This window comes from Emys orbicularis, chromosome 20, assembly GCF_028017835.1.
Source record: "Emys orbicularis isolate rEmyOrb1 chromosome 20, rEmyOrb1.hap1, whole genome shotgun sequence".
Classification (NCBI taxonomy): Eukaryota; Metazoa; Chordata; order Testudines; family Emydidae; genus Emys; species Emys orbicularis.
The window spans coordinates 18,670,155-18,695,267 of record NC_088702.1 but is presented as its reverse complement, the minus strand read 5'-3'; the positions used below and the strand labels follow the sequence as shown (position 1 = coordinate 18,695,267).

Below are 25,113 nucleotides of genomic sequence, written 5' to 3'. Positions count from 1 at the left end.
GGTTTTGGCACGGGGTCCCCCTCGCTTTTCGACAAGGCCTCATCTTGATCACTGGAGGAGAAAACGTTTATTAGCAGTACTAGAAGTACTAGTACAGCAGAACCCCGTTTATCCCATCGAACTGGGACTGGGACCAGATTGGATAATAAAACACTCGGGTAATGTGGAGAATGGGAAAGTGCTAGGCTGCAGCGCTGTCTAGCGGCCACAGGAGAGATCGCCTGCTTCTGGACCTGTGTGCGCTGGTTGTTTGGTTAATACGGAGAGCTGGATAATGGAGGGGCAGATAAACGGGGGGGGGTCTACTGTAGTAGTATATTAGATGTATTACGGTAGCACCTACCAGGACCCCATTGTGCTACATGCTGCACATTATTATTTATTAGGTGTATTATGGTAGCGCCTAGGAGCCCCATTCATGGACCAGGACACCACAGTGCTAGGCTCTGTACATTATTGTTTATTAGGTGTATTATGGTAGCACCGAGGATCCATCATGGCCTAGGACCCTATTGTGCTAGGTGCTGTATATTACTGTTTATTAGGTATAATACAGTAGTGCCCAGGCCCCCCGCTGTGCCAGGTGCTGTACATTATTGTTTATTAGGTGTATTATGGTAGTGCCCAGGTGCTCCAGTCAGGTCCCAGGCCCGCCGCTGTACATTATTATTATTAGGTGTATTACGGTAGTGCCCAGGTGCTCGTCAGGCCCCAGGCCCGCCGCTGTGCCAGGTGCTGTGCGGCAGGTGGTGGACGCTGGGATCCAATCCCTCATTCTGTGCCAAGTGTCTCTCTCTCTCTCCTCTTGACTGCAGCGAGTGGCTTCAGAACGGCTCAGGCCTGGATTTCCAGCCTCTGTATCCTCCTAGGTTCCCAGGGTGGACGGGACCATCCTGCCCATGCAGGCTGCCCCCTTGGCATAGTCCAGGTCACAGACCCTCCCCCAGGGATCGCTGCCCAGCACTGCGATCATTAATCATTTATTACCATGGTAACTTGCGCCAGGCGCTGCACAAACACAAAGCAGCAGGCGGGGGGGTGGGGGGAGGGAAGAGCTGGAACATCCCCCCCAGTGTGATCACCAAGACGGCAGCAAGCCCACATGGTGGGAGAGGTACCTGGGTGGTTACGTCCCGCCTGTGCAGCCCTGGGTCCAGCCGGGTGCTGGCACTGGGGTGGCCCCAGCTGGGCCCCATTTCACCACCTCCAGCAGAGCAGCCGCTGCTTTGGCCTCTGCCGTCACAGCTGCTCCCTTGCCTAAGTCCTAGCCCCGCTGGAATGTAAATGATGATCACCCTGCATGCAACGTTCATTGCAACACTGGACTCTAGCTGCAAACGCAGGGCTCCCACTGCAAGCGTGTCCAGGTCACCCTTCATTTTTCTGCATGTCCATTGCATTACTGCAGTGCCATCTCCCCTGTACAGCAGCAATAGCCCCGGCCTTCCTCTGCCAGGGAGCTTGAGACTTGCACACTGTTGCTTTACGTCGCCCCAGCTGTTTAACAGCTGTAGTAGCTCAGGGCCTTTTGGAAGGGCAGGAGTTTGCCTATCACCACCTGTCTTAGTGAGACAGCTTCAATTTTATACCCATGTCTTTGATTTATTTATGGAGACTCCCATTGTCCAAGTACATTTAAATCCTCTCCTGGATCCTACAGAGCTCTTCATCTGGGTAGTACCTTGTGGGCTGGAGTTCCACTGGCTAATTGGAACACTTCTAAAAAGGTGCAGTTCCTGGGTTTGCTCCACCAGGTGGGGACATTCTAAATGCCAGGGGCTAGGAATAGTCCTATTGGCCTGTGTTGCTCATGGCCACATGAAAGCACAGAGCTCAGCAGGATTCAAAAAAAAAAAAAGATTGGGATCTTTATATGCATAATATGAACATCCACAGTTACACCCCAGAGTGAGGAGTAGAACCCAGGAGTCCTGCCTCCCAGCCCCCTGCCCTACTTTAACCTATTAGACCCCACTCCCCTCCCAGAGTTGGGGATAGAATCCAGGAGTCGTAAGAACGGCCATACTGGGTCAGACCAATGGTCCAGCTAGCCCAGGATCCTGTCTCAAACTATGGCCAATGCCAGATGCTTCAGAGGGAATGAACAGAACTGGGCAATTCTCAATTGATCCATTTCCTGTCATCCAGTCCCAGCTTCTGGCACCCAGAGGTTTAGGGACACCCAGAGCATGGGGTCATGTCCCTGACCATCACGGCTAATAGACATTGATGGACCTAACCTCCAGGAACTTTAGTTCTTTTTTGAATCCCATTACCCATTTGGTCTCCACAACATCCCCTGGCAGTGAGTGCCACAGGCTGACTTTGTGTTGTATGAAGAAGTAATTCATTTTTGTGTTTTAAACCTGCTGCCTATTAATTTCAAGGTTAAGTGGAGGAGTAAATATTTCCTTATTCACTTTCTCCACACCAGTCATGATTTTATAGAGCGCGATCATATCCCTCCTGCATCATCTCTTTTCCATGCTGAACAGTCGCAGCCTCTTTAATCTCTCCTCGTATAGAAGCTGTTCCATACCCCTAATCATTTTCATTGCCACTTTTTCAATTCTGACATATCTTTTTTGAGATGGGGCAACCAGAACTGCAGGCAGTATTCAAGGTGTGGGAGCACCATGGATTTATACAGTGGCATGATGATATTTTATCTTATCTAGCCCTTTCTCGCTGGTTCTTAACATTCGGTTCACTTTTTTGATTGCCGCTGCACAGGGAGTGGATGGTTTCAGAGAACAATCCCCCCATGACTCCAAGATCTCTTTCCGGAGCAATAACAGCTTATTTAGACCCCATCATTTTGTATGTACCGTTGGGATGTTTTCCCCACCTGCATTACTTTGCACTTATCAACATTGAATTTTATCTGCCCTTTTGTTACCCAGTTTTGTGAGATCCCTTCGTAACTCTTCAGCATCAGCTTTGGACTTCACTAGCTTGAGTAATTTTGTACCTGAAAACTTTGCCACTGCGCTGTTCACCCCCTTTTTCCGATCATTTATGACTATGTTGAACAGCACCGATCCCCAGCGTCCCCACTATTTACCTCCACTGTGAAAACTGACATTTAGTCCTACCCTTTGCTTCCTGTCTTTTGATCAGTTACTGACCCACAAAAGGACCTCCCCCCATCATCCCACAGCTGCTCAGTTTCCTTATCAACTGCTTGTAGCTCCCACAGCCACCACCAGGCGGAGCCAGTAAGTCAAACTCCTGCCACTGCCACCTTTCAGACTCTGCTTTTCTATTTTTGCTGCCCAATTTTCCCCCTTTAATACTTTTTAAACAGGCACAGTCCTGTCCCCATTTGCCCCCCAGCCACCTTTCAATAAGGAAAACGAGGTTGGTCCCAGCTGACCAGTCTCAGCTGCTCAGCCCACTTCAGAGCAGCTCCTGGATCTCTCTCTTCCCAAGCGGATCAGGGGCCTCTTCCAGGATGTAAAAATTAACCCCTGGAGCCTTCAGGTATCCAGCTGAGGGCGCAAATCCAGCCCAGCCACTACCCCCACGACTGTAGTGTGGAGGGCTGAATCCAGGGGATGAATGGCCATGACTTCACAGCAAGAGACTCAGGCTCTCTGCAGACTCAGGCAGTGTCCTGCATCAGTTGCACTCAGGGAAGCTCCCCCCCTCAGCAAGCAGTTCTGATCCCATCCTGTAGAGGGCAGAATTGCACATGCCCCCTTCAACCCACCAGTTGCCCCAGCCTCACCCTGGAGCAACCTGAGGTGGGGTAGGCTGGGCTCCGTGTCTGGGGCCAATCCAACTCTCTGCCCCTGGGCTGCAGGTGCCAATAGCTGATGCAATTCTATCCCCACCCACTGGATCATGGTAGCTTCAGTCACAATGTTGGGGTCTGTAGCCCCTCAGTGTGGCTGGCTCGGTTGCCCCCTAGACAGAAAAGCCCGTGTCCCATTCCCCTAATCCCCCCCCACCCCCACACACAAACATTTTTTAGATGAATTTTTTATTTTCTACAACAATCAGAAAAATCTCAAAAACCTACTGATAAAAAACCAGCCCAGCTTTTTGCAAAAGTATGTACAGCATCTGGGATTCCACAACTCTGCTAAAAAAACATGTAATTTTAAGACAGCTTTGAAAAAAGTTAGTCTTAAAAGCGTCAAAATATTTAAAAATATCCAGGGAAACAAAATTTACAGTTATGGACCAGCTGGGAATCGGAGCCAAAATAATAGGCCAGTCCTCCAGCTGGTGTCAAGCGCACGTCGCTCAACTGAGATCAATTTATACCAGTTGAGGAGCTGGTCCAAATATTTCAAATACTATATTAAAATTAAGGCTAAAATTTAGAGACATCCTCCTCCCCCACAAGGGCTCCAGATTCCCCCAGTAATGCCCTGCTTTTCCATGGCAATCAGGAGCCCCTGTCCCTTGCCTGACTTGAAAAATCTCAGGCTACACATTGATCGAATTCATAATAAAAGCATCAGGTAGACAAGGCCCCAACTGCTTTGCCGAACCTTGTGGCCACGGGCCAGCCAGTGTCCTGTGTGCCTTCCAAGGAAAGACGTGACCGTCTCAGATCCACGGCCTCCATCTCCCGCACTGGTGGTGCTTCTGGGAAGTGATCGGGAAGGAAAGCGGGCTGCGTTTAAACCACCAAGCTCTCTCTGCTGAGGTCATGATTCTGGAAGGGAAACAGATGCAGCAGGATCAGCAAAGACAGGGCCCCGTCTCCAGGCCACAGGCCCCCACAGAGGTGAAATGCCTTCCAGTGAGACTCAGAGCACACCACCTGTTGAGCTGATCATAAAGATCAAGAGGGGATTTCCTCAGGGGGGTCTAAAGGCCGTTCACTGGGGGGAAATTCAAAGCACTAGCATTGTAGCTGTGAGAGTCCCAGGATATTAGCGAGACAAGGGGGGGGGGTGAAGGAATGTCTTGGAAGCTTGCCTCCTTCACCAACAGGTGCAGACACCATGGGCCAGGAGTGCAAATAAATAAATAAATAAAATAAAAATCATGTTGGGTGCTTATTTTGCCGTTTAGTTCCAGAGTCTCAAAAGGGTTGTGTTTTAGAGAGAGAAAAATCAGCATATGCCCCAAGATTTGAGGGGTGTGAGGGGAAATGCCTCCCCAGCCCTCTTTCCCCAGCCATGAGTACAAGAAAACTGCTTTTAAAATCCCCACACCAAACAATAGGAGACTTGTGGTGAAGCCCTAACAGGCAGCCACATCACCTGTTCACTAGCCAATTCAACAACCAGCCAGCCACGAGGGCTTTCTGAGGAAGGCAGAGTCAAAGGAACAGGACAGCAGAGCCCTGAGCCGCAGGTTGGCTTGGAGGAGTCTTGTGCTCTCAGTTATGTGGGCCCGTGTACATCCGCCTGCCCCTCTGCTATCCCGAGCAGAGCTTTATCCTCCGGCAGTTAAAGGCTTCCTGCCCCACACATCCTGCCCAAGACCCTTACGTGGAGGAACAACGAACCTAGATCACAGCTAATTCTGCGAGCAACAGCTGTGCTGCTGCCATTCCTGACATGGATTTGCAACTTAGCGCCCCCTAGAAGAGAAAGGCTCATGTCCCACTTACTGCCATGCCCCCCCATCCTGAGCCAGTGGCACACTGTGGAGTGTGATGGCAGTTGGCGCCCCCTAGAGGGGCGGGGCCCTGCATCCCATCCACTTACCCGTCGGAGCTTGCGGTCGTTCTTGCCCCGGGAGGAGACCGACTCGGTTTCTGTGTAGGGTGGCGGCGGTGGGGGGAAGCCATCTTCATCCCGGTCCCTCCTGTGCCCCGATCGTGCGCTGGACCCGCTGCCCCCATCCAGGTCCTCGCGGCTGCCGGCCCGCCCCTTCTTGCGCAGCGCCTCCTGCAGGAGCCGCCCGTCGTAGTGGCCCCTATCCAGCTCCCGCAGGTCGTCCCTGCTGCGGCTGCGCCGCTGGCCGTAGTACTCCTCCTCCTGCCAGTCGGGGGAGCTGTCCCGATGCTGCCTGCCCCGCCCCCTACCCCGTCCCTCAGGCTGCGGGGACCAGTCGCGGTCCAGGTCATCCACAGAGTGGGAGCGGGGCCGCCGGGCGTAGTGCTCCTCCTCATAGCGTTCGCCCCGCCGGGGAGGGGGGACGAGGCGCCGGGTCTCGCTGCCCCGCCCGCTCTCCCCCCTCCCCCACGTCGCTGATGGGTGACATGGGCCGGCTCCGCAGCCGCCCCAGCCCCTGGCGCAGCTCCTGGCGCCGATCGTCTTCGTGGAGGGAGCTGATCTCACTCATCACTGAGGCTGGGAGGGAAGAGAAAGGGTTAAATAGGCCTCCGTGCTCTCCCCAGCAGTCAGGCCTGGCCCCGATGCCCCAGGCAGCGCTAGGGGGGGCTGTGCTGCTTGGAGCAGCATGGGGGCACTCTCCCCTGACAGGGCTGGTCCCGATGCCCAAGCATGGCGTGTGCTGTGCTGCAGGGAGCTCTTGGCATCCCCTGGGTTTCTTGCTGGGTGGAAGGAGAAGAGGAATCTACAGCCAGGAGGCGACTCACCTTTCTCCAGCTTGCCATTGGCCTGGCCCGGCCGCGTAGGGTCGAAATTGGCCAGCTCCTTCTCCATGTAATAAAGGACCCGCATGGAGTCGTCCTGCTGGTTAGCCTGGATCCGGTATCCGCTCCGCACTGCTGGGGAGAGAGGGAGCCAGAGAGGGGAGTGAGTTAGAGACCCCCTTAGTGCCAATCCTGTCTGGAAGGGGCAGGCACAACCAGTGAGATGGAGCCACCTCTGAGGCAAGGCAGCTAGATACAGCTTAATAGCAATGCCTGAGATGCAGCCACCTCTGGGAAGGGGCAGTTGGGGAACAGCTGCACATAACGTTGCACAACAGCAAGCGAAGGAGAATCTCAGATCCAAATGAATGGGGGTGGAATGGAATTGCCCAATGTGGGATTTGGCCATTGGGTGTATGGGGCACTTACAGACCTTTAAGAATCAACACGCTAAGCAATCTTTATGATGATGGGTGAGCACCTCTCTCCGCATAGCACCCCCTACCACCATGCTGAGGCACTGGGGCCAGCACTGACTGCAAGGGGAGAGCGCCCCCTAGCACTGCCCCTGACTGCAAAAGACAAGGGTGCCCCTCTGACAACTCCCTACAACATAGGTCTCCCATCCTAGCCCTGTCCAGGTCTGACTCTGCTTAGCAGCATGGCTCAGGCCGTGAAGGGGCTATAACTGTGGCAGCCTGAGCTGAAGGGGACACTATGAACCACAGGTGAGCAGTGCCAACGCCATCCAGCAGGGGGCAGCGGTATCACATCACCAACTCCCGCTGCTGTACTGTCATCTACCAAGTCTCTGCTTCACAGCCTGGCTTCTCCTTACCTGAGTTCCCACCACTATCGGTATCCCGGAGCAGGGGCACCTGGGAGCTGTTCCCTCCAACTACAAGGAAATCAAGAGAGATTAAGGACATCAACAGCTTCAGCCTTGCTGCTCGGTGCCGTGATTTCCCCATCTATGCGCCACAGTCCTGCAAGTCCCAGCGCTCCAGGTTTGCAGGATCAGGGCCCATAGTTCTACCACGAGACCAGGAAACCTATTATTTATAATCTGGTAGAACCCATTGTGCCGGGCGCTGCCCAGACACAGCCAGAGACAGACCCTGCCCCAGCTGAGATCAGGCCCCGTCGTGCCGGGCGCTGCCCAGACACAGTGAGACAGTCCCTGCCCCACAAAATGAGAGTTAGCTGAGCACCGTAACTCTGTAACTAGGACTGAGCATGCTGCTATCCAGCTTACATCCTACCCTCCGGGTAGCCAGGGGTGATGTAAGTCAGCATTGACTCCAGTGGTGCTACAGCCGATTGGCAGATCCCCAGCTGGGGTCACTGACTCCAGCACAGTTAGTTACTATTGTGGCAGCACAGAATTGACACAGAACGCAAAGTTACCGGAGCTGGCTCTGTCGTACTCTGCCCCATAGCCGTTGTACATGGGCGACATGGGGCCCATGGGGATCGTGGTGGCGGGAGGACCTAGCTTCATGGGGTTTGGGTGGGAGTAGATACTGGGGGCACCGACACTCGGAGCATAAATGCTGGGGACGCCGGCAGTGGCAGCTTTTCCAGCGGCATAGACTGAAAAGAGAAAGCAGGGGGAGTTCGTGGTATCGGAACATGCAGATCAGCAGAAATAGCTCCCATTGCAGGACTTCCCCAAACCGCCTCCCAGCACCAGGGAGAGAACCCAGGAGTTTTGCTCTCTCCCCCCTCCCGCTCTATCCACTAGACCCCACTCCCCTCCCAGAGCTGCAGATAGAACCCAGGAGTCCTGGCTCCCAGTCCCCCCCCCCCCCCCCCTTTGTAAGTTTCCCGTGCAGCATGAGAGAGGAGAGAACTCACGAGCTTCTGGGCAGCAGCACTTCTCAGGGCAGCAGGGGCACCGGACGTAGCAGCAGCAGGTGTGGGGGCAGCATTGGCACCAGCAGATGCCGAAGAGGAGGAGGATGAGAAGGAATCCCAGCACCACCAGGATGACGAAGAGCCAGTCTGCAAAGAGGATTCTTGTTATGGACCCAGTCGCCAACAGAACCCACCCAGCAGATCGGCGTCAGGGCCTCCCTGCCCTGGGGAAACTGAGGCACACACCAAGGCCAAGGTTTGACCTGACACCCTTAGAGGGGCTGATTTACAGGAGGCCCCATGGGAAACAAAGCAGCCCAGCTGGCAGGCAGCATGGGCTAGTGGAAAACACCCAGTTCTATTGCTGGCATTTGTCTAACACAGAAAAGTGTGAACGCTGCATGCAATCCACTCCAAAACTCCAGGGAATACTCTAGACATCCATGGGCAGAACTCTATTGATTTGGGGGAGAAATCAGAAGTCCAGAAGGGGGACAATGGAGGACACAGAGGCCCCAGCATCTGATTAGCAAAGATACAGCTTCAAGCAGCTCTGCAATTGGCTAGGAATGAAGGAATCCGTTTCTGGTGCCATTAACACCTTCAGGCATAACTCCCCTGCCCCCAGCTCAGCGGCCAGATGCAGTTGAACATAGAGATGCCCTGCGTTACTAGTCTCCCAGATAGATTGGTTGGGGACACACCTAGCTCCTAGCATGGGGGGCGGAGGGCAATCACAGGGCATGGGGAGTTGGAGGGAATCTCTGAAATGGCATGAGGATAAATATAGCTAAGCAGCTCACAATCGTCAATGTGACAGTGATGGAGAGCAGACAAGCAGATCACCACCATGGTCTGTCTGACCCCCTCCATCAGAGCTATATCTTGTAGTCTGGAAGGGGAGTGGGGTCAAGTGGGTTAGAGCAGGGGGGCTAGGAGCTAGGACTCCTGGGTTCTATTCCTGGCTCTGGAAGGGGAGTAGGGTCTGGGCTGGGAGGCAGGGTACATGCTCAACTCTGCCCTGTGCCCTACCACAAGGAGAGCACAATCTAAACACTCAAACATGAACACACCAGGAGATGCAGAGTTCAGGCTCTGGAGGGACTGTCACCTTGAGTCTGGCCCCTTTGATCCTTGCACTAAGGAGTAAAGCCAGGTCGAAAATATTCCATCAGGACAGTTTTCTATCAGAAAACGTCATGTGGATGAAATCAAAGCGTTTCACAGGAAGATACCGATTGTGTGTGAAGTACTGCTGTTCAGACTTGTAGTGTGTTATAAGCCTCCGGCCCCCAACCAAATGAAATATAAATGCTGAAACAAATACAGTATTTTCAGCATTCCGCCCCCAACTTGGGGAGATTGGAGCCTGTCAAGATCCCACCCCGAATTCAGAATATCGCCATTTCCGTTCTGCAGGAAATGCGTTTCCAACAGCGCTATCAAAGAATTTCACAGGGCGATCCCAGCACTGTCACCTTCTGCGGGACAGAATCCGAACTGGCTATTCCCTAGAAATCGATTAGTAATTCCCTCATAGTAATTAAGTATTACGATAGCGCCTAGTCAGAGCTCTGCACCCCATGCTGAGCACTGTACATTTTTATCGCTATTCAGTTTATTATGGTAGTAGTGAGGAACCCCACTCTCGGACCAGGACCCCATTGCGCCAGGCGCTGTACAGACATGGAACAAAGACTCTCCCAAAGAGCAAATTAAAGCCCCTTTAGCTATTTCTCTCCTCTCACCAGCTCACGTCCTTCAAGCTCTGCCTCAGTCATGATCTAAGAGTAATGTGCACTGCATAAAAGCTAAGTGGTGGCATAATCACCCCCCCCCCCAAAATCTAGCAAGGCAAGTACCTTCCATGTGCCCTATCTGAAAGCCTGGCAAAAGCTCTGAGACTTCGGATGATTTGCCTACGGGACAGAGAGAGAGACAGTTACTAGAGATATAGGCGAACGCCGTAAAGGCAAGCAATTTGAAGCCAACTGTGCTATAAGGGTGGAGGTGGGGATAGTAAGCAGTGAACTGGCCCAGGTGGGCATTCAAACTGGCTCCCGAGTGCTTGGTGCTTGAGAGATCTCACTCACACAGGAAAAGAAAAAAAGATTTGGGCCGTAGCTACAGCTGGGTAACCCTGCGAGCGAGGAAGATCGTCACTGATTGGGCCCTGCCACGTGGGCATTTTGTGCCCAGAATGGAGGAGAGACTGAACTCCTCTTTTCCCACTTATCTAGCAACAAATCCTCAAGCCAGGCTTCCAAACTTCACGGCTGCAGCGTCTGACTCCTGCCGCAGCCGTCCGGACAGTCTCGCGTATCCTACAGGGGTGAAGTGGAGCCAGATGCTACATACTCCAGCAGAACCAAAGCCAGGGTGGGTTTGGCCACAGATCCACATGGCCCTGCTCTCCAGAACCCTGCAGCTGAAGCCAAAATGCATTTGGCTGTAGATCCACTATGTTCTCCGGGAGCTCCATAACAGGATCCATAGCAGTTTGGACCAATGGCACATTATCCAGAGCACCAGACAACTCCATCCTCCTCCTCCAAATGCCTCTCTCTGACCTCAGCCTCCAGGCTCCCAACAACGCCAATCTCTTTGCCCCAACTAGTCTCTCTCTCCTGCTCCCCTCTCCCTGTGGCTCCTAGGGTCTCTGTCTCCAAACTAGCCAGCACCCCCTCTTCCTTCCAAGCAGGCCACCTCCTCCTGTTATGCCATGGTGGCTCTGGGTGGGGTGCTAGGCAAAGGAGTCCACCCCTCTCCTGCACCTGAGCCGCCATGCAGCCAGGACACCTCTTATCCCCACAATGGCCCAACCCATGAGCACGAGAGTGCTGGGGCAGGTGGGCTCTGGGATAAGAGAATTTGGGGCAGTCAGGCCACTGCAGTGGGTGATGGGAGATTACAGAAGACCACTCCTTTCAGATCAGGGCTCCCCAGGCACAGCTGTCCTGAGGGAGGCCCCCAGGATGGAGGCTGCTCAGTAAGGGTGCCGGAAAAGCATCTCCAGGCATGGCAATTTTACACCCAAACGGAGCTCTTTTGCATCACTGCGTTTCCATTTTACAGGAGAGAGGGGGATGGATATGCCTGATGAGATACAACCCAGGAGTCCTGACTCCCAGTCCCCGCCCACCAGATCTCCACAGATGAGCTGTGCAGCACAGCCTCCTTTGCTGTGCCCTAGTGGCAGGGAGCTGTGGCACTGCTCATGGGAGTGACACATTGGTATCAATGACATAACCATGGGGAAGCGCAACAGGATCAAAATCATTACCGGGCTAATTACTATTAGGTCATGGAGTTCCAGTGCCCAGAGGGCTGCTCTCTGAACGTTGAAACAGGCAGGACGTTTGAGGAGAAGAGCACGATCAGCAGCAAAAAGCTCCTGATTCCCATGAACAACCAACTGGAACAGCCAGGAATAGAACGAAGGAGTCTTGTTTCCCAGGCGCTCCCCTCCTTTAACCCATTAGACCCCACTCCCCTCACAAAGCTGGGACAGAACCCAGGAGTCCTGGCTCCCAGCCCCCTGCTTTAATGCACTCGAGTCCATATCCCTTTCAGAACCTGGGATAAAACCCACTGCAGAATACACAAGCCCTTTTAGCTCCAGCAGGGAAGCTAGATTCTAACTTCCTGTTCGCAACCAAGCCAGGAGGGAGACAGTACATTTATGAGACGGGCAGCAGGGAAGAAGAGACGTTTCAGGAGATTTGGGGGGAGGGGAGCGTGGAAAGTCACATCTTATGCCAGCTGCGAGTGTTGCTAGGTAGTGCTGCATGATGGTTAGCACTGTGACTGGGAGTCAGGACACCTGGGTACTATTCCCACCCCTGCCAACGACCTACTGCGTGGAATGGCCAAGTCACTTGGCCTGCATGCATCAGCACCCCCTTCCATCCTTTGTCTAGCTGCAAACTCTTTGGGGCAGGGACTGTCTCTCGCTGTGTGGGCAGCGCCTGGCATAACGGGGACCCGATCGCAGCTGGGGCCAAGGACTGTCTCTGTCCGTGCAGTGCCCAATGCAACGGGGCCCCAATCTCAGCTGGGGCAGGGACTGTCTCTAGCTATGTGTCCGTGCAGTGCCCCAATCTCAGCTGACACTATTGTAATACTAATACGGAAGTGATTGCTCTTTAGGAAGCTAGGCCAGCCGTGCTGGACAGACACGCCAGCTCACAGACGACACTGAATGGGAAGGAGTTCATTGAAAACAGCGGAGAGGACAGAAGTTAATACAAAGGGACTTGATTGGAAGACCTCCTTAGTTTCTGCTCCTTAAGTCCCTTTGTATTAACTCCTGTCCTCTCTGCTATTTACCTGACTGGGAGGCTGAAATTCCTGTTTGCGAAGCAGTGCAAGCAGCGCGGCGAGGAAAGGGTCCATGAGGAAGATGCCGTGAGGCAAAATCGGAAAGGCCCGGGGGATGGGGAAGGGAGGCAGGAGCTGTGTGTGAGTAGGACAGCACTGCCCTGCGTGGGCTGCAGGAGTCACTGCTTCCCCTTTCTGGTTAACCTCTTCCTAGCCCCAAATGCTGCTGATGCCTCCGATTGGTGCTGCTGTTACTCTGCTCCAAAAGCCACCTTCGGGGAAGTTGGGCACGGGGCGGAGAATGGCACGCACCAATTTACCAGCTACGTGTGGAAAGGGAAGTAGCTGCCTGTCTAGCCCAATATCTGCCCCTGCCCAACCCCATGCGCCAATCTCCGATCCCTGCTGCCCTGGAGCAGAGGAGTGAGCCCATCCAGCCGGGTATCCCACCTCCTTCCCAGATCAGTCCCCTGGGCCCATCTAGCCCTGTATCCTGCCTCCTCCCTGCCACCCAGATTCAGTCCCCTGGGCCTATCTAGCCTGGCATCCTGCCCCTTACCAGCCCCCCCGATCAGACCTACAGGCCCCATCTAGCCTGGCATCCTGGCTCCGACAGCACCTCCCCAGCCCATTAGAACACCCCGCTCCTCACCTGCCTGTGTCCCAGTCCTGGCCACTTACCCAGCACGATGAGCTCAGCGTAGGCCTCGTTGTTGCCCTGCAGGTCTTGTGAAGAGGTGACGGTGCAGTAGTACACACCACTGTCGCCCCAGGCTGTCTGGTCAATGCTGAGGTCGGCATCTGTGGGGGAGACGGAGGAAGGCAAAGCTGGAGACACCACAGCCAGGGTGGGAGAATCGGGGTCACAGGCTAACATGCAGGAGGGGTCTCCAAGCAGGTGAGCCAGTGCACCAACATGCCCTTTCAGCATAGTCTAGGCAAAGGCAGTGGTGTCCAGTGGCTAGAGCACAGAGCCAGGACTCCTGGGTTCTATCCCCAGCTTTGGGAGGGGAGTGGGGTCTACTGGGTTAGACTTGGGGAGGCTGGGAGTCAGGGCTTCACATTATTGTTAAAATACCAGCCAACTGGACAGCGTTTAGAGAAACAGCAACAATAATGAAGGGGGTCCCTGGGGGAGGCTCTCTGGCCTGGGCTGTGCAGGAAGGCAGACTGGATGGTCCCTGCTGGCCTCTGTGGTGTGGGGGGAGAGAGGAGAAATCTAGGAATTATCCAGGGCCGGTGGGACAAGTTATGCAGAGAAACTAAAAGCGGAATACTCCCCGCTGGGTTCAACAGCTGCAGCCCCCGCTTGCTGATCTCAAACAATGGCACTTCCACCAATTGAGGGCTTTGAAAACTGAAACAAACACTAAACCCTCAAGTATGCACACAAGCCACCATGCCCTGCTGTCGGGAACAGGCTGGAGTAGCAGGAAGCCAGAGAACAAGCCCTTTTGATCTCAGCAACCCAGTGGCAGAGCTGAGACTGGAATCCAGGTGTCCAGAAGCCTGGCCTGGGCAGCTTTGGGACAAGATTTTTTAGAAGTGGCTAGTGATTCTGGCCCTGGATTTTCAGAATGTGCTGAGCCCCAAATCCCCCCAAAAGAAAGAAGTCAGGTGTCTGTAAGGAGTCCCACCCAAATCACTAGTTGCTTCTGAAAATTTCAGCCCAATGTACAATATTCCCTCTAATTTTTTACATGCGGAATGAATTTTGTTATGTGCACCAATATGGAGGTGGTGTGTGGTGGGGGTGGGGCTGAGGGGCTCGGAGTGTGGGAGGGGGCTCAGGGCTAGGGCAGAGGGTTGGGGTGCAGGGGTGTGAAGGCTCTGGCTGGGGGCTGCAGGCCATGGGGTGAGGGGTTTGGGGTGCAGAAGGAGGCTCAGGGCTAGGGCAGGGGGTTGGGGTGCAGGTTCTGGCAGGGGGTGTGGGCTCTGGGGTGGGGCCAAGGATGAGGGGTTTGGGGTCCAGGCTGCCCCGGGGCTGAGAGAAAGACAGAGACAGACAACACAGACTCCCCCCAGCCCTCTCTCGCCACAGCGGGGCTGGGGCAGAGACACCTCTCACTGGTCGCAGGAGTCCTGGGGCTGGGGGTGAGGCGCCTCTTGCCCCTGAGCAGCCCTTGATAGCCTGCTGCGTGGCCACATGGCTTAGAGGGAACTTAGCCTGGCTGTGTGGTGTAGTGGATAGTGCGCTAGACCGGGGGTCAGGACACCAGGGTTCTTGCCAATGACCTGCTGTGACCCCTCAGCCACCTCTCTGTGCCCAAGATCTTGTATATTGTTGGTTTTAGGACCTGAACCTTGAGTCCATTTTGACAAACTTGCTCTAGGATTTTGCTGCACGCCCATTAGATCATCTTGTACTTTGGCTGGACGTCTCCTCTCATCTGGCCTCCTGTATAACAGGCCAGGGACTTTCACCCCGTTACCCACGGATTGCGTTGGACAAAACCATCTTCCAGAAAAGCCTCCAGTCTGGATTGAACGACCCCAAGAGATGGACAATCCACCACTTCCCTGGGGAAGTCATAATGGTTAATCACCCTGGCTGTTAAAATACTTTCTTTCTAGTTGCAGTGTGTCTGGCTTTAACTTCCATACGTTGCTTCTTGTTCTACCATTCTCCACTAGACTGAAGAGCTCATTAGTACCTGGGATTTTCTCCCCATGAAGAAGAGATCAAATCACCCGCTAGCTTTTTTTGGACAAACTAAACGGATCAAACGTTCACACTCTCTCACTGTCAGGCCTTTTCTCCAGCCCTTGGATTGTTTTCACAGCTCTTCTCTACACCCTCCGAAGTTTTTCCCAACATCCTTCATAAAAAGCACACCCCAGAGCTGGACGCAGCCTTCCAGTATTGCTCTCCCCAATGCCAGCAAGCTTTTTACACTTCATAAACAAGCAGTGTTCCCCGCTGCTCCAATTGACGGAGTGATGCTGAAATCTGGAATCTGTGACATCAAACACTCATCATAAAATCCAGCCACAACACCTATCAGCCTAACTAGGACATCACTAGAGTCCTGAGCTAATTGGTTCAATTCTGCTGACCTGCATCTTCAGCCACAGTTTCAATTAGACTCTCTCACACTTCCTGTCCCAAACAGTAATTAAACCTTTCCAAAGCACTGCAAGAATGGAAAGTGTTATGTAAGGGAATCATTAGAATTGTGATCAGCTGTAATTAGGATTATGATTTAACTGTTGGGTAGTGCTGTTAGCCAGTTGCAGTGTTCCACCCCTGAGCTGGCTGCATTTTGGCAGGGGGAAGTGAACCACAGTTTATAAAGTGCAAGACTCTAGAGGAGTATTAGAAACTGAAGATTTTTGCTGCATGAATCACGCACCAGTTGGGTCAGGTTACGACAAAGCTGCTGTTATCACAGAAACGCCTCCGGGTAAGACAACACAAAAAGAAAAGGCGTGATAATTTAACAGAGTTTGGCTGGAGACAGTTGAAGCACAGCTCCAGTTAGTTTTAGACACATGATCACAGGGCGAAGAGTTTTGCTGTGGACTTTTGACCCACTGTAATACAATGTGGTTGATTTACATTGTGAAACTAAAGCAAATGCAGTAGAACCTGAAAATATTTGTCTTGGAGTAGAGCCAACCGAGATCCGGGCCCCATCATGCCAGGCACTGCTGAGATGCAGTCCCTGCCCCAGCTGAGATACAGCCCCCATCATGCCAGGTGCTGCTCAGACACACAGCAAGAGACAGTCCCTGCCCCAGCTGAGATCTGGGCCTCATCATGCTGGGCGCTGCCCAGACACACAACAAGACAGTCTCCACCCCAAAAGGCTTCCAATAAAACACAAATTCTGCACATGCGCAGTGGCGCAGAATCCCCAGTGCTGTAGTTCCCGGCACCCACCTGGCATGCTACTATAATCTAGCTAATAAGTGATCAGTAAAAAACCCTCCATCCTTCCCGGGAACTTACTGTTGGTGATGGTGATCCGACGCCCCTGATAAAAGTCCCCCAGCGTCACGGCGTTGCCCTGCTTGGTAGCCACCACCCGCACGGTGCGAGTGTTGTCCTGGCACTCCACATAGGGGTTATAGCCGGGATTGTTCTGCTGCAGCTGGTTGTTGATCTGGTTCTCCTGACTGCTAGGGCTGAAGGCATCAGCCAGGCGGCTCCGGCAGTACGACTTATACTTCCAGGTTACGATGGGCGGCTGGGTGGCTGAGGTCTGATAGTTGCACTGCAGGGTAACAGGCTGGAAGAGGATCACCACATTGAAAGGGTTCAGCACCGTGACTTGCATCCCATGGGCAGGACCTAGAACAGGGAAAGGGCAGGGTCAGCTGGGAGGTCAGGTCAGATGGGCCAAAGAGGGTCACATACGGGGTAGGGGGTGTGCCCCAGGCAAATGAATGACAGAGCCAGAAAAGAACCCAGGAGTCCTGCCTTCCAGCCACTCCTGCTCTAACCACTAGACACCATTCCCCTCCCAGAACTGGGAACAGAACCCAGGCATCCTGACTCCCAGCCCCCGCTCTAATTACTAAGCCACATTCTTGTCACTCTAGAAGTCAGATTTCCATTACAGTGGTTGACTCAGAGACATGACCAGACTAACTTCTCTGTCCGCCCCCATTTGAGGGTAAACAGCCATTGAAGAGTCAAGCGTAAGAGGTGTCAAGTGACCTTATTACAGGACAAATCAGGAACAGAGTCATCTCAAGGCTAACTCATCATCGCTTGGATCACCATCACTTCCACTGGCCCATGAGCCATTCTGTGAGACACACACCCCTTGATAGCCCAATAATCCCTGACCTCACTGTATTCAAAACAGGAACGCCTGGTGCTTTTCCAAGTCACCAGTTACTAACCCACACAGCTTCATGTCTAAGAACAACCGGGATATCCTAGAGGTGGGTGGCAGAACTGGGACTAGAACTCAGGAGTCCTGGCCACCAATTCCTCTTTCTCTAACCCGCCAGACCCCACTCCCCTCCCAGAGCTGGGGATAGACACCAGGAGTCCTGGCTCCCAGCTGCCCTGCTCTAACCACTAGACCCCATTCCCCTCAAACCCAGGAGACAGAGTTGGGACTCTTCAGATTTAACAGATCTCATGCCCTCAGTGAGGAAATGCAGCTTCCTCTACTGTGACCCCACAGCAGCCATTTTAAAACCACCCACACCACCACCGGCCCCAACACTTTCCAGGTCACAACACCAACAATGTTCTCCATGCACAGTACGGCATGCATTCCAATTAAAGGGCAGGAGGAAAGCCAGGTCACCAATTACACCGTGAACAGGGCCAGGACACTGGGGTCCACGCCCCAGGCGAATGGGGGGATCCTTCCCAGAGATCTCAGCTATATCTATCTATCTTTTGCTGAGAGATCAGGGTGCTTTCCCAGCACCCTGCGTTCACGCCACCCCGCAGGGTTAAGGGTAACAGAAAGCCCCTCCCTCAAGGCACATCACTGAGCGGGGAGTTTCGACAGACGTGAGCTCACCAGGACAGGGCAGCTGCCCGCCCTTCCGGGAAGGAGGCCACACCTGCGTCTCTGCATTGGGGTGCGCCCCGCGCCAGAGAGAGCTGTATGTGGGTGACACGGGACACCCCGCCGTTACCTCACTTGGCGTGGGAAGCAGAACAGGCCAGCGGGCATGAAACCCAGGGTTGTGGGAAAGGTGAGGGCTAAAGAGGGAGTTATATTTGGCAGCTTCTTGTGCTACCTGTTTACCTTGGAGGGAAAAGTTAAACACACACACACACAGCAGACACACAGCAGGCCGATTAGACAGAATTGGGGGAAGTGAAAGGACACATGCAGTCTCTGATCCCACTCCCCCACACTGCTACATGGGACCCCCAATCCTACCCCTGAGCTGCCCCCACCCCACTACCTGGGACCCCCAATCCTACCCCTGAGCTGCCCCACCGCCACTACCTGGGACCCACAAACTGGGCCCTGAACTGCCCCAGTAGCTCAAGGGGACCCCTATGCCAACCCCCCCATGCCCACTAGTGGGGTCTCAGGCAAGGGGCAGCCCAGGGACCCACGCTAACCCTGCCCCACACCCACTAGGGGAGCAGCCCAGAGACTCCCCCACTCCAACTAGTAAGGCTAAGAGCACACCCAGATTGGGGGGGGGGGGAGAGCTCAGGGACCCACACCAACCCCCCTGCCCCCATGGGGGCACAGCAGCCCCCGCCCTGAGGGAGCCACAGCTGGGCGGAGCTAATCCCCCCTCACAACTCTCTCCTCCAATCAGCCGTCGAGTTTCTCCCTTCCCACCCCCCTGCAGCTCGGGGCAGGAGACCCCGCAGCACGCAACTCCCCCCTCAGAGGAGGGTGGAGGGGCGAGGGTAGAGGGGTATAGCGCTGCCGCCGCCGCCCGCCCGCCCGCTCGCTCTCCGGGCAGGGCGGTTACCTGAGACCCACGCGCCGACCAGGAGCCACAACAGAGTCCGCAAAGCCGGCTGGGGTCCCCGGGTCTCCATCCCCGCCTCCCCCAAGCAACACGGAGCCGGCGGCCGGGTTGATTCGCCCGCGTCGGGCTCTCGCCGGGGGGGGAGGGGCGCTGCCCGCTTGACTCGGTCGCGTCCGACTCCCGATTGATTCGCCCGCCCGCTCCGCGCGTCTGTCTCCAGCTCAGGTGCTGCAGCCTCGCCCAAGGGGCGGGACGTACCAATTCCTCACGGGAGTTGGGGGGGGGGAAGAAGAGAAATACTTCCCTCTTGCTCAGCAGCCCCTCAGGCGTGGGCTGTCAACTCTGACTCCATCGTGTCTTTGAATCAGGGGCTTCCCCCCTTCCCCTTTAAAGCTGGGGTTTAAAATAAACAAACACCTCACCTGTCTCCCTGCCCCCCCCCCGGGTTGAAAATGGTCCGGCCCAGGTACCCTCAGGAGGGTACTTGGGGCAAACCAATTTGTAGGTTGGAAATTGCGAGAGAACTTGGTTGGTTTGCCCTCCCCCCTATGTCAATGAATTGGCCCAGGGACACACCCTAGACTAAGTTGTGGGAGAAACCAAAGTAACTTTAAAAAGGGGGAAGGATGAATGTAACATTCCCCCCTTTATGAAAATGGACTGGCCCAGGGGCACACCCTAGAGAAAGGAGTGGGATAAACCAAAGTAACTTTTTAAAGGAGTTGGGGGGAGGGAAGTTCTGACTCACAATAAATATAGCACCCCTCACATAATTGGGAAATGGACTGTCCCAGGTGCAGCCAGGCAAAGTGTGTGTGTTGTTTCTCTTTCTTACAGGGCCAGTAGCACTAGGATCAAAGTGGAGTTTTACCATTGGCCTCAGACCTAAAGCCATCTTGATCTAACAGACACCGTCCAACAAGTTTTAAAGACTTTTAAAGAAAGGAAACAAAATTGGGAGTGAAAAGTTTTAGAAACTTTTGGAGGAGGAAGCGGAAACTTTCAAAACTTTTTCCCCTTCCAAAAAAGTTTCTGAAACTTTTTCCACTGCCAACAAATGATTTTGAAAACTTTTTTTTGCAAACAGTGTCTGAAACTTTCCTCCCTGCTCAACACAAGTTTTGAACAAATTTTCCCTCTCCAAAAGAAAGCTTCAAACACTTTTTGCCTCTAAAAAGAGTTTCAGAAACTTTTCCTATTAAAAAAAGTTTCTGAAACTTTACTACGAGTTTTGAAAACCCTTTACCCTTCCAAGAATCTCTGAAACTTTTTCTCCTTCCACAAAAATTTCAAAAACATTTCCCCCTTCAAAAAACAGTTTCAAAATTTTTTTTCTACCTCCCCAAAAGAGTTTAAAACACTTTTCCTATGGAAAAAAAGTTTTTAAAACTTTACTCTCGGCACAATAAAAGTTTCCAAAACTTTTCCCCCTTCCAATTTAAAAAAAATGTTTATTAATTATTATTTATTTTATTTAGATCGATGTAACACCTAGGTGCCCTACTCACGGACCAGGATCCCAATGTGCTAGGTGACATACAAACACAGGACAGAAAGACAGTCCCTGTTGCAAAGAGCTTTCAATGTAAGTATAAGAGAAGTGACAACATGCATCCACACGCTCTGGGCATCCCTAGCCTTTGTTTGCCAGAATCTGGGAATGGGCGACAGGGGAGGAGGGTCTCAGGGCTTCAGTCCTGCTCCTGTTAAACATGTGCCTACTTTAAGGCTATGTCTACACTGCTGCTGTAAGGTACTCAGTGTAGCCGCTCTTTGTGACAAAATAAAACCACCCCCAACGAGGGGCGGTAGTGTTGTTGGCGGGAGAGCGTCTCCCGCCGAAAGCGCTGTACACACCAGCACTTTACATCGGTAAAACTTATGTCGGTCAGGGAGATGTTTTTTTCACACCCCTGACTGACAAAAGTTTTATTGACAAAAGGGCTGTGTAGACATAGCCAAGTGAGTTCCCAGTGGGAGTGAAGTAATTCCGCTGCAAGCACATGCATATGTGTTTGTAGGATTGGGACCTTAGTTTTCTCTATGAAAAGTTTTTGAAAACTTTACTCCCCTCAATAAAATCGTTCCCAAAAACTATCCCAAGGATTCTCAAAACCATTGGCCTCAGGGAGCTGAGAATCCAGCTCTCCCTGGGGCTCCCCAGCTGGCCCCTGCTGAGCTAGGGCAATTATGATCTCACTCTCAGACTGATGACATCACAATGAGGTCAGCAAGCCGTTGCCTCCTGCTCCAGCCTCTGGGCACACCCCAGCCAGCCATGTGCCCCCGAGCAGTGGCCCTCAGCTTTCTCTTTGCCTTGATCTCTGCTGTGGCCAATGGCGACCCATCCCAAGGCGTCTCCCTGCCAGAGCCCTGCCTCCCGGGCCGCCCATGCACCCTGGCCTTGATCTCAGACAACCCTGTGACCCTGAGGTGCCCAGGCGCCCCCCACCAGGGCCCGGTCTCTTGGCAGTATGTGGATCCCTCCCGGCCCGGGGAGCGGCCAGCCACCTTCATCCACACCGGGCACCCCTTGGCGCTCATCCCCACTCGCGCCAAGCTGTGGCAGCTGCGCTTGAAAACCCGGCTGCTCCGGGGCGACCTGCGGATTTTGGATCCCGGCGTGGAGGACTCGGGCGTCTACACCTGCAGCCGCGGCGACGCCATGCTGGCCTACTATGAGGTGGATTTCCAGGATGCCGGGTGCCTCCACATCAGCCACGCCAGCCTGGGAGAGGCCGTCCTGGCTAACACCACTGTGGAGCTGGCCGGCGGGGCCCGGGGGCAGCTGTTCACCGCCTGGGCGCGCTGGCAGCCCTGCGACCGCTGTGGCGGCCCCGGCGAGAGGAAGCGGGTGGGGTTCTGCTACGCCCGGCTGGCATCGCACCCCCAGGGGCCCCTGCCATGCGGGCTGGCTGGGCGAGGGCTGCCCCAGCGGGGGCCGGAGCTGCGGGTGGAGAGCTGTGAGGTGCCATGTGACAGGGCCTACACCCCCAGCCGGGATGAATGGGGCAGGGCCCCCCTCCTTGTCATCACCCACTACCGAGCCCTGCCCCACGCCAACGCCAGGCTGAGGTGCCCAACGGCCTCTATATACAGGTACAAGGAGCCATGCCATGCTGGGGAGACCCAGGGGCCCATGCAGCTATGTATCCCCACCCTCCATCCCCGGATCAGACCCATGGGCCCATCTACCCTGGTATCAGGTCCCCTCCTTGCTACCCCAGGTCAGAGCCATGGTCCCACCTCAGCTGGTATTCCCACCCCATCCCAGATCAGACCCATGGTCCCACCTCAGCTGGTATTCCCACCCCACCCCAGATAAGACCCATGGGCGGCCTATCTAGAGCAATATCCACCCCACCCCCCATCTCTAAAAATCTGTCCCCTAGCCAGGAGCTCGGGTCTGTTGCAGAATCCGGCCCTAATGTACGGGGATAAATCCAGACTCCTTGGTGGGGTGAAGCTGGAGGGGCCCCCGGGAGGGAACGGGGGTCGATTGGAAGGAGTCAGAAGGAACTCGGGCCCAGCTTGTTTGCATTGAGCTGGTTCCTGTGTGGGTGTTGGGAACAGGAGCCGGGTTAATAATTTACCACCGCACTGAACTTTCACCCTGGTCGAAACTGAGCTGTGGGATCAGGAGACAGTGCCTGGAACAAAGAAGTCCCAGCCCGGCACTAGGGGGCGCTGTGCTGCAGGGAGCAGGGCGGGGGCTCTCCCCTGGCAGTCAGGGCTGCCCCGATGCCCCAGCATGGCACTAGGGGGCGCTGTGCTGCAGGGATCAGGGTGGGGGCTCTCCCCTGGCAGTCAGTGCTGGCCCCAATGCCCCAGCATGGCACTAGGGGGCGCTGTGTTGCAGGGGGAAGGGTGGGGGCTCTCTCCCCTCGTAATCAGTGCTGATGTCAATGCCATCTTTAGCAAAGTGTAACATCAAGTCCCGGATCGTGTATGGTCTTTTAAAACCCCAGCACACTTTAATACAAGAGATACTGGCTATGAACCCAGGCGTCTTGGCTCCAAATGAGTCTAGCTCCTGCTCAGGGGATACAAATTCCACCTCTGGGGGCTTCTGACCCATCCACTAACCATCCCAAATCCCGACAGGAAGATCACACCTCGTTAATTCATTCCCCATGCGCTATTTTCTGGTAGCATCCAGTGGTGCCAGCTCTCATGATTTTACTGTGACTCATGATTTTCCTAAAGCCCTCAACTGCTGGAATCATGTTAGTTCTAGAGCCTCTCAGCTTTCACGGAAAAAACATGACTAGTCTTCATGGCTACAGAGAAAACTTTGGAAATGTGACTCCTCCCACCTCCAACATCCGAGGGCCAAATAAAACCAACCTGACACTGATCATTTCTTTAATCTTATGATTTTTGGAAGCTGCTCTCACAGTTTTTTAGCCAGCCTCAGACTTTTTTTAAAGCCAATCTCACCATTTTTTAAACCAAACAAAGAGTTTTTGAAGCTGATCTCACCATTTTTAAGGCAATCTCGCAATTTTTCGACAGAACACCTCATTAAAAGTGAATGCCAGGTCGCCCTCTTGTGGCTGATGCATTGGAGAATAACCTACTACTGCTATCAGCTAACTATGCTTCTGTAGCTCAAGCACTAGGGTTCAAATCATGCACAAAATCCTGCATGAGGCCTGTTTTGGTGGCATCCCCGCTCCAGCCCTGCCTAGCTGTGTATGTTCATAACACATCAGTGCAGATGAGTTTAGCTACCGGCTGCAGACGTCTCACTGGCAAATCTGATCCCACTCTAGCCCCAGCCTGTGCTTAAGGCTCTGGTGGGGTTGGCATTTGCTGTTGTGGGGATGGTAATATCTTGTGGGCCAGACACATCTCAGACGCTGACTCTGACATTTTTGCTGCCTGTTAATTCCAGAGGGAGAGATTCCCGCCATCCTAGTCCCGGCCACCTGGACCAATTTAGCCCCCCAGCCCAGCACCCCAGACACCCCCACCCCCAGGGTCTCCCTCTAAGGGAGATCAGGCTCCATGGATAGCCAGCCTTCGGCCTCTGGTGATGAGAGCAAGGGGGCTGGTTAGTGCCAGCTGAAATGGACAGAGACCGGGTGAACTCATTCCAGCCAGAACCCCTTAGAGGGGTCCCATTCCCCGCCCCTTGAGCCAGCCAGTTCCCCGCTCTGGGGCTGGAGCAGAGCTGGTGCCCCCCAGAAGGGTAATGCTTTACTCTCAGCCCCCCAGCTCTAACCTCTAGACCCCACTCCCCTCCCAGAGCTGGGGAGAGAACCCAGGAGTCCTGGCACCCAGTGAGCATGTGCAAGGCCCACGCCCGGCTCTGCTAACCTCTCTCTGTCTGCTCCCAGCCCCGTGTACTGGCAGGAAGGCCCCACCGCCCTGACCTGGCTGGACCTTCATCAACGCAACGGCTCCATCGGCCTGGACAAGGCGACCGGCGGCGGGACCCTGCTGCTTTCCTCCTGGAACGGCACCGATGCCGGCTATTACCAGTGCTACGTGGGCGGCCGGCTGGTGGGCCGGTTCCTGGTCACCCCGCCTAGGGTGATGGCCCCCGCCCCGGAGCTGACCCGCGCCTACTCGGCCATCGAGTCCCTGGTGGTGGGGCTGGCCATCTTCCTCATCTTCCTCCTCTTCCTCAGCATCCTGCAATCCTGCCGCAGGAAGCCAGGAGCCATCATGGCTTGAGGGGGCTGCAGCTGACATCGGCTTGAGGGGCTGGGGAATAAACATATTGACCAGCAGCTTCGCTAGGTGTGCACTAGGGGGCGCTGTTCTGCAAGGGGCGGGGTGGGGGGCTCTCCCCTGGCAGTCAGGGCTGGTGGCCCCAATGCCCTAGGGGGCGCTATGCTGCAGGGAGCAGGACAGGATGGGGGTGCTCTCCCCTGGCACTCAGGGCTGGCCCCAATGCCCTAGGGGGCGCTGTGCTGCAGGGAGCGGGACAGGATGGGGGTGCTCTCCCCTGGCACTCAGGGCTGGCCCCAATGCCCTAGGGGGCGCTATGCTGCAGGGAGCAGGACAGGATG

At 54.4% G+C, this 25,113-nt stretch overlaps 2 protein-coding genes across 2 annotated transcripts; one reads left to right on the top strand and one right to left on the bottom strand.

Moving 5' to 3' along the window:
- Positions 1 to 4,633: 4,633 nt before the first annotated feature.
- On the bottom strand, positions 4,634 to 19,163 carry LSR (lipolysis stimulated lipoprotein receptor). Its single transcript, XM_065420346.1, is given in 11 exon segments — positions 4,634 to 4,669; positions 5,673 to 6,143; positions 6,145 to 6,260; positions 6,509 to 6,640; positions 7,344 to 7,403; positions 7,913 to 8,098; positions 8,363 to 8,509; positions 10,225 to 10,281; positions 13,364 to 13,483; positions 16,635 to 16,976; positions 19,094 to 19,163. Coding segments are annotated over 11 exon segments (1,737 nt in total).
- Positions 19,164 to 21,371: 2,208 nt separating this feature from the next.
- FAM187B (family with sequence similarity 187 member B) lies at positions 21,372 to 24,775 on the top strand. Its single transcript, XM_065419926.1, has 2 exons — positions 21,372 to 22,192; positions 24,436 to 24,775. The coding sequence occupies exons 1-2, from the start codon at positions 21,372 to 21,374 to the stop codon at positions 24,773 to 24,775; spliced, it is 1,161 nt and encodes a 386-aa protein (XP_065275998.1).
- The last annotated feature ends 338 nt before the right edge of the window (positions 24,776 to 25,113 follow it).

What these genes read in the sequence shown, in the direction of transcription:
- FAM187B (XM_065419926.1), top strand. Translation starts at nt 21,372, where the DNA reads ATGTGCCCCCGAGCAGTGGCCCTCAGCTTTCTCTTTGCCTTGATCTCT. An exon ending in CCAACGGCCTCTATATACAG is followed by an intron (nt 22,193 to 24,435) that starts GTACAAGGAGCC and finishes GTCTGCTCCCAG; the next exon opens with CCCCGTGTACTGGCAGGAAG.